The sequence below is a fragment of the Ricinus communis genome, chromosome 10, assembly GCF_019578655.1.
Source record: "Ricinus communis isolate WT05 ecotype wild-type chromosome 10, ASM1957865v1, whole genome shotgun sequence".
NCBI classification, from domain to species: domain Eukaryota; kingdom Viridiplantae; phylum Streptophyta; class Magnoliopsida; order Malpighiales; family Euphorbiaceae; genus Ricinus; species Ricinus communis.
In genome coordinates this window covers 20785927-20800293 of record NC_063265.1, presented here as the reverse complement: position 1 = coordinate 20800293, position 14367 = coordinate 20785927, and the positions used below count along the sequence as shown (strand labels likewise).

Below are 14367 nucleotides of genomic sequence, written 5' to 3'. Positions count from 1 at the left end.
GCCATGTCATTTTTTTTGTTATGAAATTTTAAAAATTATCATCGAAAGTATTTATAAAAATAAATTAAAAATATGAATATTTTTTTTAAGATTTTGAAACAATTAAATAAAATTATTAAAAATTATAAATTTTAAAATTAATTAGTAATTAGGCCTATAGATTTTGAGTGTTTTTGTTAAGGACCCTTGTTCTGATATGGTTTTAGGATAATTTACAGAAAAAATTCCTGAACATCAATCTGATGTTTGTGTTAAGTGATAAATATTGACTTACTAGATACTATCCTCATCCTCTCGTATTTGATCTCTCTTTGTCTAAAACCAGTAACTTTAACTAGGTAGTTTTGAGAGGTGGTTTTGGCCTTTTTAGGCCAAACTCCATTGCGATTTTACCATATTTTCTCTTGGTTTCTTATTTAACTTGTGTTTTTCGTAGTTAATGTATTTCTAATCAGTAAGTTTTTCAGACTCCCTTCGTGAAGAAGATCTATTGCTCCTATGGTGGAGCTTTTGAGATTAGATATGGGATTTATCCCTGTTCTTACAAGATAAAATCTATGATTTCTTCTTGTTTTTGTGTTTTCTTAGCCACTTTTTCTTGAAGAGTAATTGAAAAAACTATCATGTTTTTCACTTGATAGATGGAGATATTTTTTATATCGAAGGAATATCGCATATTTTATTATTTTAATATTTTTAAGTATATATTTATGTGTTTATTATTTTTTACATAATTTTATATGTATTTAATATGAACTATTACTGTATTATAATTTTATAAGAAATGTAGCATTTAACTATGCATCAAAAAATTTATAAATATATTAAAATTTACTTAAAATTTTATTTTTTAAATTCGATTAAAATTAAAAATACATATGTTTTAACAATTTGTTATTATCATAAAATATCTAATCGTATACTAAATAAATTAAAAGTAATTATTTTATCAAGTATTTATATTCTATTAATCTAAAAAATAAGAAAAACATAGAATATATCTAAAAAAATACTAAAAAAAAACACGCGTTATTCTTTTAATACAAAAAATACCTACAACTATCAAGTGTATAGGCCTAAATTTTAATGATGGCCTAAAGTGTATCAGTCTATTTCCTTGACATCCTTAGCTCAGTGTTCATATTCTTTTAAGGGCTCAAGTCAAAATTTTGGTGGGTTGAGGGTGCTTATCTCCATGAAAAAACTGGATGATAGGGAGTTCTCTCCTGCTCCATCTCTGTTAGCTATTTTAATCTCTTGTATTTATACTTTTATTTTGGGTTAAGTTTGATTAAAAAACCATCATGGCCTTACAAATTAAGTTCCATCTCTACAAGCTTAACAGAAGGTCAAGGGTTTAGCTATGGGGTGATGGCTCTATAGTAATGGCAGCGGCAATGGCTTTGGTGGCTGTTTATTGATATCTTTTGGACTTATTTTTATTTATCTTAGGTTTTTCCGTAAGGTCTGATTTATTTGGTTTTTAAGGTTTATTCGACTCTTATACTTTATTTAAAGAATGAATATCTCATTCTAATTGTTCAAAAAAGAAATCTGATGCTTTTGTTTCAGTATTTTTATATACTTTACTCTTTCCTTTAAAAGAAAAAATTACAACTTATTTTGAGTTCTTTAATTTTTCTATTTTTTTTTTTTAAGAAAAAGGTTCACTAACTTCTATATATATATATATGTAAAGTGTTTCAATTATTAATAAAATTATAACAGCAAAATAATACCTCATATAATTAAAATTTAGTAAAATGAGACTTTTTAGTTATAGGAGCTCAATCTTAGATATTTTATTTAATGCATATAGTTATTGGTTCTAAATTATATCATTTTATACCAAGGTCTATTTACCAATTACATTTTAAATTTTACAATTTTTAATAATTTTACTTATTTATTTCAGAATTTTAAAAACAAGTACTTATATTTTTTATTTTTAAAATATTTTTCAATAATAATTTTTATGATTTTATAATGAGAAAGATGACGTTGTAGATCGATTATGCTTATAAAAAGAAAAAATTTGAAAACTAGTAAGATATTTGATGCAATTAACTTCAAAAAAATGTGAAAAGATGCATATATATATAAGACCTTTAATGGTTACATCACTAAATTTCAATTTTATTTTTTATTGGCTTCTAAATTTTTTCTTTTTTAATGAACACATTTGACTTGCTGCTTCATCTTTTTTATCGTAAAATTACAAAAATTGTATCTTCAAAGTGTTTTTAAAAAATAAATTAAAAATATTTATTTATTTTTAAAATTTAAAATAATTGAATAAAATTATTAAAAATATATAAAGTTTAGGATTTAATTAGTAATTAGATTTTTTTACCAAATTTCATTTTTATGTTTTAATATTTTCTAGGATATTGATTATCAGATATAAATATATTATTTTCAATCAAACAATAATTACAATACTTTAATTAGTATTTAATGAATTAAAATTGATTGTACGAAGAATATGTTCTTGCCTAAAGTTTGGCTATGTCAATGTTATTCACTTTAGCGTAGAACAAATCATTAGACTATTTCAAGTTGTTTACCATAGTATGTAATAACTAATTCAAAAATGAGTTTTTAGAAATAATTAACATTAAATTTTATTTTTATTTTATTGAATTATAGAAAAATCAAGATAATTGAAATAATCAATTTTAGTTTTCATTTTTTAATCGGGAATCACTCGATGCGGTTATTGGCATAAATAACTTATGAAACCTAAAACCATTCCGAAATAATCTCTTAGTATAGTATGATTCAATTTAAAAAAAGTTAAATGGTTAATAGAATTTTTAATTTTGAGTATTTTAATTTTAGTTTTTTTAATACGATTTATAGTATCCATTTTCTTCAATCCGCAAAGTTAAAATTATAGTATAGAAATTTTTATCACACTATTAGTACAATGAGATAATACTTATTATCTAAGAATGTATGAATAAGATGATAAAAAATTTTAATTTATTACTTGCATAAATCATATCCGGCACCCTATAGATTAGTAAATAAAAAAAAATGATGCTTTGTAGATTTCTTTTTAATGTAAAATTGTATAAGGGTAAAATATATAAATAGTACCATATTTATGTTTAATGTATCCATTTAGTACTGTAATTTATAAATCAAAATTAATAGTATTTATCTTCCCAATTAATAAAGAATTGAAAATAATACTTATACACTTTTCGACTATTTTGTTTACCTTTTGGTTGTTTTAGGCTGATATGGCAGTCAAATTTCTTACTAAATAACATATCATCTTACCTGATATATCTATTTAACATGTCAGATTATAATAACTAATACATTATACAATATGACATATTATTTAGTAAGAAATCTAGTTGTTACATAGCATCAAACAACCAGAATAACACCTAATTTATTAATGGAAACAAAAGGCAGTATTAATTTTAATTTATAAATTATGGTATTAAATAGGTACAAGAGATATATTTGTGTATTTTACAGAAAAAATTCGATTGTATAGCACATATATGCCATTGACCTGAGAACTATACCATCGGAATATCAAGAATCCCTTTTCTAGAAACTTGTCAGCCATCATGAGCTGTTTTCAAGAAAATATATGGAAAACCAAAAAAGATATTGTGGACATTTATGCAACAAGAACATATACATTGTTTGTAACGAGAGTAGCAACCTTAACACATATTTTAATTAGAAAACATCGATGGATTCTGCATCAAAGTTCTTTGTAATGTCCACCAAGGAACATAGTTTTAGTTTTTCCTGGCCTTAGTTAGTATCTCCTACCTAATTTTCCTCGAGATCATAATTATTCCAACTCTGCAAATGCAACTGCAATGACGAGTCGAGCAATCTCTCGCTCCACTTCCGATCCATTTCTCTCCACCGCCGCCGCTGCATCTTCCAGGGCTCGTGTTCTTGCTTCTAATCGCTCTACTTGCTCGGGTTCTCGGTCGTCCACCAAGTCTGTATACTGGCTTGCGTGGAGCAATGCGTCCAAGCTTAACAGTCTTATCAGGATCGGTAAGAAGGGCAGGGATTCGCCGTCTTCTAAGCATTCAGACTTAACTGAGGAGAGCCTTGAAGCTCATAACAGAAGACAAGAAGAGAGAGCTGCTTTTATCTTCCAAAGAGAGAATGTGGATGATAAGAATGCTAAGTGCAGCCCTTACTACAAAGGGCTTACTGATTATTCCCTTATCATTAACCGGGAAAAGCATCAGTATTTGCCTCATCAGTCTTCTAGCCCTGGACGTGAAAGTCATGCTACGACTGTTGCTACTTCCTCGTCTATTTCTTCTTTCATGCTCACCAAAATGCAAGAATGGAGTTCTTGCTTTTCTTCCTTTAAGTCTTCCGATAAAGACGAGCAATATAGTGCTCCGGTTCCTGTTGCCGCCCCACCGCCTCCTCCTACTCATCCTCCTGTTCCTGCTCCTTATTTTGCTCCTCCTCCTCCTCCTATTCCTGCCAGTTATACCGTTGCCATCGACCAAGACCATCCTTGTTGCTCTACCAACTCTACAGCACCCAAAATGCCATTGAAGAGGAAGGAGACCGATAAGGATGATGATTTATTGATCATCAACGAGGAGAAGCCATTGAGGGAGAGAGTATCAATATCAGAATCCAAATCGCCGCCGCCGCCGGAACCTCTGCAACCAGCTAGTAATGTTGACGAGAAGGACGAGACAGTCATTGACATGTTGGTTGAAAGAGAGTTCACATGGGCAGACAAGTACCGGCCAAAGACTTTGGAAGCTTTTATCTGCAATCAATCTACAGCGGCCAAGGTGCAGGGTCTGGTAAGACATTGTTCCCTATTTGTTATGCCAAATTTACTTGAGAATTTCAGTTGAGTTGCTAGAGGTGTCATGGCTGTGCTTCACTTTACAGATAAAGGGGATAGAATGTAACCATTTCATATTTGAAGGATCCCCTGGTGTGGGAAAAAGAACCATGATCCGGGCTATGATTCAAGAAGCATATGGACCTGAAACAGTACAGGTAGTCCTTTTTATTCTTTTGGTAACACAAGGGTCAGGAGTACAGATATGATCCTAATATTTGCCCGTTTTATCACATTAAGCCCAAGACAATTGTAAATGAGTTATTAACAAATTAAGTTTTATTTAAATTTAATTATTAATATGATTTAAATTATAATATCATAAATTTTTTTATATTTTTTTATACACGCGATAGAGGATATTCCTTATAACGCAGCAACAGGAAGAAAAGACAATGCTGCACAATATTTACAAAATAATCGTATATAGCAATGGTGATATTTGTTCATCAAGTGAGCAAAAATAAAGTTTCCTCGACATCTCAAGATGGTATAATACCAAATTCATCATCTGTTAAAGCAAATCATGGAGGATGTAGCAAAAAAGCACTATTAAACAGAAATTAAATGAAGTTGGTCTACAAAATCAAGTTGGCTCATTATATTTATTAAATCTAGTCTGAAGAATAAAAACCCAAAAAAAAATTGTAAATCAAAATTAAAACCCATTAAAAAGTTATCAAAGAATCTTTTATATCGTTAAATTCTTGAACATGAAGTGCTCTATATTTACTAAAATCAATAGATATTAATCAAATGATAATCATTTTTCGTTTAATCCATTATGAATCTAAAATTATTCGATATTATAAATTGAGAACAAATTCAAAATTTAGAAATATTACTTTTAACACTTGAAAGATTATAAATTGAGAACTATTTTAGGATTTAAAAATATTACTTTTAACACTTGAAGTCTAGCTCAAGTGATAAAAATGTTTGCTTTTGAAAATGAAAAGTTTTGGGTTCGGATTATCTCTTCCACACTAGGCGAACTTTCATCTTTATAGCAAGTATATGGAGATGACTATTTCTACTGTGTAGTCTATGAATAAACATTCAGCTCAATTGACTTTTTATATTTTAACATAAAAAAAGAATTAAACACATCTATTTTTAACACATAAGAACAAATAAAAAAAGAAACAAAAATAAATGACGACAAGCAAAAAAAATTAAGAAAAAATAAACAACAGGATGTCAGCAAAAACTAAATTAGAAAAAAAATGAAAAAAAAAAAAAAAAAGATGAAGAAGAAAGAAATGGTTTTTTTTTTTATTTGATTTGATTTCTAACTGCTAGGAAAGGTTTTAGCTGTCAAAAAGCTCCACAAAAGAAAAAATTATATCAGTTGGACATTTAACTTCTAATCTTACCATGTCTGCAAGCTTTATTAATTGGAATGAGTATGTAAAGTAACTATAAATTATGCACTCCATTGGAATTTCCTATTGCTTATGAGCTCTCTAATTTTACTTTACTATTAATCTGCTCTTTTTTAGTATCAAATCTCAAGATTGAGCATAGGTAGAGATGGCATTTATCTCTTCATTTAAGCCAATGAATTCTATGAATGTAACTAAAAGGTTATGATTGCCTTTTTCAATTGAGCATCCTTAATAGGAACAAGACATTCCCATTGGATGGGGATGCAAATTTGCTTCTGTAATTTCAGATATATGGATGTATTACTTGCCACCCAGCCTTTACTTTTGAAGAATTTTATTGATTGACAGTATGTTTTTCTCAATGCTGTGACAGACCAGGGAAGAGAGCAAGGCATTCAGATTGAGGGTAAGTATTAATCTTTTTTTCCTTTGCTGGTTGATTATATTTATGTGATCTTAGCTGTTAGCATTTTGTGGCAATACTTCTGGGTGTTGATCACAGGGAGAATCAATTGGTAGCATAGAAGTAAGAATAAAGGTATCTTCTCAACATATTGAAGTCAATCTTTCTGATATGAAAGGGTACGAGAAGCATATCGTTGTCGAACTTATCAAAGAAACGGATGACAAGAAGTCCAGGAACTATCTGCCCAAGCATGACAGTTGCCGAGGTATGCATCATCTCGCAAAATTCTTCTTTGCTTTATGTCTTCTCCTATACACTAAATATCAAATTATTAGATGATCACGCATCTTTATTAATTTTAAATGATAAAGTATGTATCAATCATTTAATATTAAAATGTAAAACATTCATACATACGGATCACTTTTTTATTAATTGCAGTGTATACACTAACTTCAGATAAAGAGATTTCCATTGACTTTTTAGTTTTCAAAATTATTCGGATAGTAAAAGCACATTGTGCGGGTAAATTGTCCTGTGGCGGCACTATTGGTCCTATATCTAATTGGTACTGCTGTATTTTTTTTTTTTTTTTTGGTGGTACAACCTCTTATATTTCTATTTCCATTTAAAATTCCTATCACTGTTTTAACATATTTCAATTTAAAATTTCTACCACTGTTTTATTTCTATTTCAATTTAAAATTCCTACCATTATCTTAACATATTTTTGCTACGTATTTATTAAAAATATATATTTTTTTAAATTAAATTCTCACATCAATAATACCAACTTATTTCGTTCAAAAAAAAAATAATATCAACTTATTAATAATTTAACCTATTAAGTATGTGAAATTTATTTTTGAATTTTTTTCAAGCAACATTTTTAAAGATAGGCTCCGTGTAGTTAGTAAGATAAATTATTAGCGAGTTGATATTATTAATATAACGAAATTAATTAAGACTATTCATTTTTTATGATTATATCAGTAAAAATAGGTTTAAAAAGTTATAGATACTCAAAATTGAAATAAAAATAAAAATATTAATATCAAAATAATTAAAATATTAGTACTAATTGGATACAAGTAATAGAGCAGACCGCTGCTCAGAATTCATACCAATGGTAAGAGTGTCTAACAGAATGGCTAGAAAAATTGTTATAAGGATATTCAGTTTTAGGACTAGAATTATAATTTTGAGTAAACCAATTATTCATCCCATGGCTAATTATTATGTGCAGCAATCATCTTGTACAATGCAGACAGGCTATCTGCAGATGCTGTCCTGTATATTAAGTGGCTATTAGAAAGGTATCAAGGGTCCAGTAAGTTTTTCTTCTGCTGCTCGGATGTCTCCAAGCTTCAGGCAATTAAAGAACTCTGCAACCTTGTTCAGCTTTTCATGCCATCGAATGATGAGGTCTGAATGCTGTACTGAATTTCAAATGATTAATTTCGCACCAAAAGCTTTCTCAGTAGATTAAATAAGGATTTTTCTTTTTCAACTTTTCGATGTTCAGATTGTTAAAGTCTTAAAATTCATAGCCAAACAAGAAGGCATAGAATTGCCTTTCCAATTTGCTGAAAGGATTGCTCTAGAGTCAAAAAATAATCTCCGGCAAGCCATTAGATCCTTAGAGGCTTCCTGGCGGAGAAGGTGATGAAGTTTCTTATGGCATTTAAGTTAATCTTTCTTGTACTCGGCATTTCTCCCTTTGCCTCTCGAATGTTTTGAGAGTGTATATGAATTCTTTTCCTGCAGTTATCCCTTCGCAGAAGATCAAGAAATTTTGACTGGATGGGAAGATGACATTGCTAACATTGCTAAGAACATGATCCAAGAACAAAGTCCAAAACAGTAAGATGTTATCCTTAGCTGATATAGATTGATGTTGCCAAACATTTTTATAGTTCACTTTTCTGAACTCTTCTATCAGAATTTTCGTATCTTGCTGATCTTGAAATAATAGTCTTCCAGGCTTCCAGTTTTGAGCCTCAAACTCCAACATTACGAGAGCAACCAGCATATAATTTGATTGTATCTTTTGCAGGCTATATATTATTCGTGGGAAGCTTCAAAAACTAATAGAGCATGATGTATCCCCTGAATTTATTTTCAATGTAGGACCTACACTGTCCTTTCTGTAAGCTTTTCTGGTAGATTTGGCAAGCTATTGACCTTTAAAATAATATATCATATCATCCTGATACAGACCCTACTTGATGAGCTGAAGAAGCATTTGGATGAGTTTTGCCAGGGCCAACTCGACCTCCTGTACAAGGATTACAATGTAAGAAAGTAACTGTGCTTCTCATTTGAGTCATATTAATTTACAGTTCAAATTAGAGTAGAATCATTTGACCTCGTTGATGTCATCAGAGCTTGCTTATTTCCTGTATATCCAGAGAAAAGATGGGAACATGTTAGAAGCTGAAAATCAACTGCGATTTCCACACAGTCGACATGAGGAAGCAGGTAAAAGGTTTCATGATCCTGCAAAAAAGAAATTCCACCAATTCATGAAAATTGAAGGTAAAAACACAAGCAAGAAACATGCAATATCTCTCATCTTCAAGTATCATACATGTCATATGCCTAATTAGTCAGAATGGAACAAAAATTACAAAGGTTTCTTTATGTTCTTTTTAATAATTATAATCTCATCTCTATTTCCTTCTGCAGAGTTCATAGCAAAATTTATGAGCTTGTACAAGTTACATATCACTACTAGCAAAAGGATGCAATATGGACGATAGTGGAACATGAAGGAGCTTCTCTTAAATTCATATCTAAAGTAAGATCTGTGCCTGCAGACTAGCATAGCTGTTATTTTCTGTACAAATTGTGTTACTTCCTTTTTAATATAAAAAGGAAAAAGAAGAAATTATAGGACAAAGAAAAACCAGAAGCTTTAAATGATGGGTTTGAACAATATACTTCAAAGATAAAGACAATACTGTAAGTTGTAATGCCAAAGTGGTATTTTTTAAGAATAACTTGTGTGTATGTTATAACAGTAAAGCTTGGCATCTATATTGTGTAATGGAATGAAGATGCTTCTAGTTATATGTTTCCATTACCATTACCAACAAATAATCAAAATGACTAGTGACTGTAAGTAATTCCAACTTTATATAAAGGGATTATGCAGAAGTTAGCATTTTATTCATTAATCATACCAGATCCTCTACAATTAAAATTTGCAGACAACGCACAGCTAGGCAATTATTCCATGCCAACAAGCTGACAAAAAGGAAAAGAAACAATCCCATATCAGAAAGACATGAAAATTAACAGTGTTTATAGCAGCTAATGAAATAACAAGGTCAGGACCTTACCTGAACAGAATCTAGTTTATAGGCTCATACCTCTACATCTTTAAGCACTAAGGAGACAGGAACTCAAATCTGGAAGATGAAACATGACTGTGCGGCAAGATCATGATTAATAGCCCTTCCGGTGTCTTTGGACCATAGAAGGGCAGTGGAGAATTGTTCTCAGCCTGTGTTCAATGGGCTTGAAATTGTCACACAGTAGTATGACAGACTTCATTTCTTTTTGCAACTCATGGTTATAACGCATTTCATAAGCAATACAATCGAGGAACGTTGAAATTATCTTTTAGTGACTCCAAATCCTTTTGATACTTGAAAATTAAAAGTCAACTGTTTCTTTTAGAATCATAAAACGCATGCTTGTTTTCAGTATTAAGAATAACTGCACATAAAACAATAAAAGCATTATAGGCACAGGAATTGCATATACTTCACTTTTCAGCCCTGTATAAATCAACCTACATGGAAAAATCACTGAAAGACTATCTGTCTCATTTGTATATGGAAAACAACCAGTTGATCTCAGCTGCAGGTTATCAGGAGCTTACAAACTAATACACCTACCACAACTGTAACTGAAAGAATATGAGCAATACTCAGTCCACATGCAAAAATGAAGTGCAGTCAATGTCCTGAAGAGTAATTTTCCCAGTATATAAATCGCTTATGTGGACAGAACATAATGGCAGGCATGTTCGGTCTATACATTCGTGAATTGTTATCATTCCTGGAATCCAATTCACTCCTCTCGTTGGGCTCAGATTTAATAGATTTTGTAGTAACCTTACTCTGTACATGATAGTATCTGTTCTGTTACAAAAGTGAGCAACACAAGAATGCGATGGCTCATTAACGGCCAATCTTATAAATACCAAAGATAAAGCCCCATCCACCGGTTTTGGATCTGAAAGATTTTTATCTCCCATCATCTTTACCTCTCTCTCTGTGGGAAAGTACACTTCTTCATTTCCATCAATATCATGGATTTTCAAATCTTTAGTGTAATGCCTAATGGCCTCACATTTTGTTGCTTCATGCTTTTCTGCCAACGTCAAAATACAAGAGAATCTCAGGTGATAACTTACAACAGTTTTTACCATCTTAAAGTTGTGGCAGCAACAAAAGAAATCAAGCCATCTTCTCCCTACCCCTGCATACCACTTGATAATATCAGCATCTTCCAGAACAGTGAGAAAGTTGATTGGTCTGGGACGGCCCATATTGTTTGTAAACCCAGCCATCTTAACAGCCTTCCTTACAAGTTCTATCGGTGCAGAGACTTTCATGCATAGCCTTGTCAGATCCTCCATTGTTCTCTCGGCATACTTTCTTTGCTCCTCTTCTTCAACTCGCCTTTGTTCTTCCTCCAATACCTTTCTAGCCTTCACCGGTGATAAATACTTGTCCACCTGCCCTTGGAACTTATCATAAGCATCAATAAGGTCTTCAGGCAATTGATCTCTAATATGCCTTAAAGAAAGGAAATCACCGGCAGTGAGCATTCGATGCCAATTCCAACGCTCATCCAAAGACCCCAAAAACTCTTGAACCACTTCATCTGCCCAAGTTGCAAAAATTTTTCGCACTTCATTCTCAATTTGAACTTCAAATTTGAACCCATTACTCTGCTTCAACTTCTTAAAAACATGACTCAAAATTTTCAAACCCAATTTCTTCCTATTACTCTCCCGAGCATTTCTCAATTCCAAAGCCTTAACTTTCTTTTGCCGAAGGAATTTCTTCCTTGCTCTGATTGCTTTTTCGGACATGGGGGGGTGCAAGACAGAAGGTGGGACAGCCTGGAATTCCATCCCTAAAAAATCTATCTTCTCAGAAACTGCACTGTGTATTGCTGTCTCAATTCTATCCACCTTCAATTCCAACTTCTCTTCCAAAAATTTCAAAACCTTACTCTTCAAGTCCATCGTCAACATCTTCGAACCTGAAGTAATTACTAATATCTCGTCCAAGTACCTAATAGCATATACCTTCAACGGCTTAAAAGAAGAATTAGACCTCTCACTAACCTCATTTGGTTCAAATTTCGGATTCTGTTCACTAATCCTTAAACGAATCTGTTGAATTTCTTTATCAAACCCATTAAAATAGATGTTAATGAGAATCGGACACAACCCACATTCTTGAGGAAGTCCCTTGCCCAAATGAAAACCACCCAATTCAATATTCAACACTCCGCATTCAAACAACCTCTTTATTACATCGATCAAAACCCCATCATTGATTTTCTCTTCAATAAACAAACATAACTTATCTAAATTCCTACTATCAAATTTTAACCGACTAAAGCAAACACTAAACCACCAACTTGGGTCTTTTACCGTATTTTTCAAGTACCTAATAGCCGTATGCCGGCCCATATTAACACGTCCACCATAACAGAAAGTAACAAAACGATCATCATATACAATTTCTAAAACTACCCTAATAGCTTCAATAAAAACTTTCAATTTCAAATTAGGCAAAACCAAGGACTCACCTTTACTTGCAAATCTAGCACAATGAGATTCAAGATCGAATCTTTTATCAAAAACCTCACGACCCATTTCTTCAATTGAGAAATGCTTTGAGACCGACAAGTAAAGAGACTCATTGGGACTGGTGACGAGATTTTCAGCGGCGGAGATGAGAACAGAGGGCAAAGCGACAACGTTTTGAATAAGATTAACGAATTTGCCATGAGAGTATTGTGAAAGCACTAGGGCTTTGAGCTGTTGTCCTGTTAAGGGATTTACAGGGGTTTTAGGGTTTATAGGTACAGTTGAATAAAAGAGTCTGCAAGAAGATAATACTCTGAGATTGAAAGGTGCAATCGCTTTGAGCTTGAAAAGCATTGAAATAGAAAGATGGAGAAGTAATATGAAGAAGATAAGTGTGTTAGGAGTAGGGCTTGTCTTTCAATTTAACATACATTGGTGAAGATATTAAAAACTCCAAAAATTTACACTGCTGAAAGGGAGAAGAAAAGTGGGGGAATATTATATTCGTAAATGATAGATGATTTCGCGGGAACTACAATAAAATGTCAGGGAACTAATTGCCTTTATATCAGTATAAACTGTTCAAGTGCAAACTTGGAAGAAACGCATTTTACAATCCAATTCAACTCGAGAAACCCTTAAACACGAGTCGGTTTTTGGGGAAAGTCGAATTTTCCAACTGAATTTTGAAAAGTTTATACTCAAATTCCACCTTATTGGAATTGAGTTTAAACCTGGTGGAATCAAACTAAAAAGAAATAAAATATAACTTTTTTATATTTTGATATTCTGTAAATTATTTGATTATTTAAGTTGTATCAAATACATGATTTTACGCATAATTATTACTACTTTATATAAAATTATTTTTTGATGAATATATTTTTTATTTCTAATATCTATAAATAATAATAATATATTCAATTTATAAATAAAAGATCATTACTATAAAATCTTTATTAAAATCTAAATTTTTTATTATACATTATATATTATAGAAAAAGGCCCTAATGATCTTAGAAATCCAAACATTTACTTGTGATTATATATTTAGCTCATTCTTTACCTATTCTATTAATTAATGGTAATTTTATTTAAAATCAAAAAATTGCATGATCTAATAAATCATCGAAGCAAAGGGGAAAAGAATAAAAACTAAATAGAGTTTTGCGCGTAAGGCTTTTGCATTGGTTTTCTATCTTTTTCTCTCCTCCGGCTATATTTATCTCTCCATTTTTCATCTTCATGCCTCCCAACATTGAATATGTTTCTGCCTCTATTTTGCCATTAAATGGCATTTCCTCCCAAAATATGCTTTATGCTTTTCATCTTTCATGCAACGGTCACCTTAATCTCTATTAAAGCTGCCATTTTCTCCTTTTTTTTCTCACCCTTCTTTCTTCTTCTTTCTATTCTCGATAAAAAGAGCTCTAGTTTATACTTCTTCCTCATCTATTTAAAGTCTAGGTCTTGTTGCAATATGGATCTATAACTTCCATCTCTTGAAGATATTATCGACATGACAAAGCAACTCAACTGTGGAGATCTAGAGCTTGAGCTAGATTTTGAAACTCAAGATTTTAAAGATAGCTTTTCTAAAGCCGTGGCCGGCAAGGTTATCTCCACTAAAAGTATGAACTCTTTTGTTATTGGAGCTGCCTTGAAAATTGATAGGTTATAAATAGTTATATTTATTGTGTTTAATTCCCTTTCGATTTGGTTGAATAATGTACTTAATTATGGAAATTATGTTTATTCTGACTTAGGTGATGAAATATCAAGGATGGAGCAAACTCCAGTCTAAAGACATGTTTTATGTCATCATTTATCAAAAACCAAGTCTTTTGGAGGAGGTGAATGCACTGTGCGA

General features: G+C 31.4%; 2 protein-coding genes and 1 non-coding gene across 6 annotated transcripts; 2 read left to right on the top strand and 1 right to left on the bottom strand.

Annotated features, from left to right (window-relative positions):
• Positions 1 to 3661: 3661 nt before the first annotated feature.
• On the top strand, positions 3662 to 9608 carry LOC8277632 (replication factor C subunit 5). Its single transcript, XM_015728059.3, has 11 exons — positions 3662 to 4820; positions 4912 to 5022; positions 6626 to 6658; positions 6755 to 6923; positions 7905 to 8083; positions 8184 to 8320; positions 8426 to 8521; positions 8715 to 8784; positions 8877 to 8954; positions 9070 to 9196; positions 9347 to 9608. Exons 1-11 carry the CDS (start codon positions 3852 to 3854, stop codon positions 9418 to 9420), a joined length of 2043 nt encoding a protein of 680 aa, XP_015583545.1. The 5' UTR covers positions 3662 to 3851; the 3' UTR covers positions 9421 to 9608.
• On the bottom strand, positions 8103 to 13182 carry LOC8277633 (nuclear intron maturase 3, mitochondrial). Of its 4 annotated transcripts, none has more exons than XM_048369740.1 (3): positions 9844 to 13182; positions 9027 to 9157; positions 8103 to 8936 (listed from the first exon to the last, which is right to left on the bottom strand). In XM_048369740.1, the coding sequence occupies exon 1, from the start codon at positions 12849 to 12851 to the stop codon at positions 10596 to 10598; it is 2256 nt and encodes a 751-aa protein (XP_048225697.1). In that variant the 5' UTR covers positions 12852 to 13182; the 3' UTR covers positions 8103 to 8936; positions 9027 to 9157; positions 9844 to 10595. The 4 variants fall into 4 exon arrangements, with proteins under 4 accessions (XP_048225697.1, XP_048225696.1, XP_002533678.1 ...); XM_048369739.1 differs by having other exon boundaries at positions 8103 to 9157; positions 9844 to 9907; positions 10003 to 13182; XM_002533632.4 differs by having other exon boundaries at positions 8103 to 9157; positions 9844 to 9907; positions 10033 to 13182.
• Positions 9993 to 10212, top strand: LOC112536930. Its single transcript, XR_003080843.1, has one exon. It is a non-coding gene; the product is annotated as a small nucleolar RNA U3 (small nucleolar RNA).
• Positions 13183 to 14367: the final 1185 nt, after the last annotated feature.

Bases quoted from the DNA above. Each gene is read 5' to 3' on its own strand.
- LOC8277632 (XM_015728059.3), top strand. From the start codon at position 3,852: ATGACGAGTCGAGCAATCTCTCGCTCCACTTCCGATCCATTTCTCTCC. The intron at 4,821-4,911 runs GTAAGACATTGT...TTCACTTTACAG, and splicing joins CGGCCAAGGTGCAGGGTCTG to ATAAAGGGGATAGAATGTAA. The intron at 8,522-8,714 runs GTAAGATGTTAT...TATCTTTTGCAG, and splicing joins CAAGAACAAAGTCCAAAACA to GCTATATATTATTCGTGGGA.
- LOC8277633 (XM_048369738.1), bottom strand. From the start codon at position 12,851: ATGCTTTTCAAGCTCAAAGCGATTGCACCTTTCAATCTCAGAGTATTA.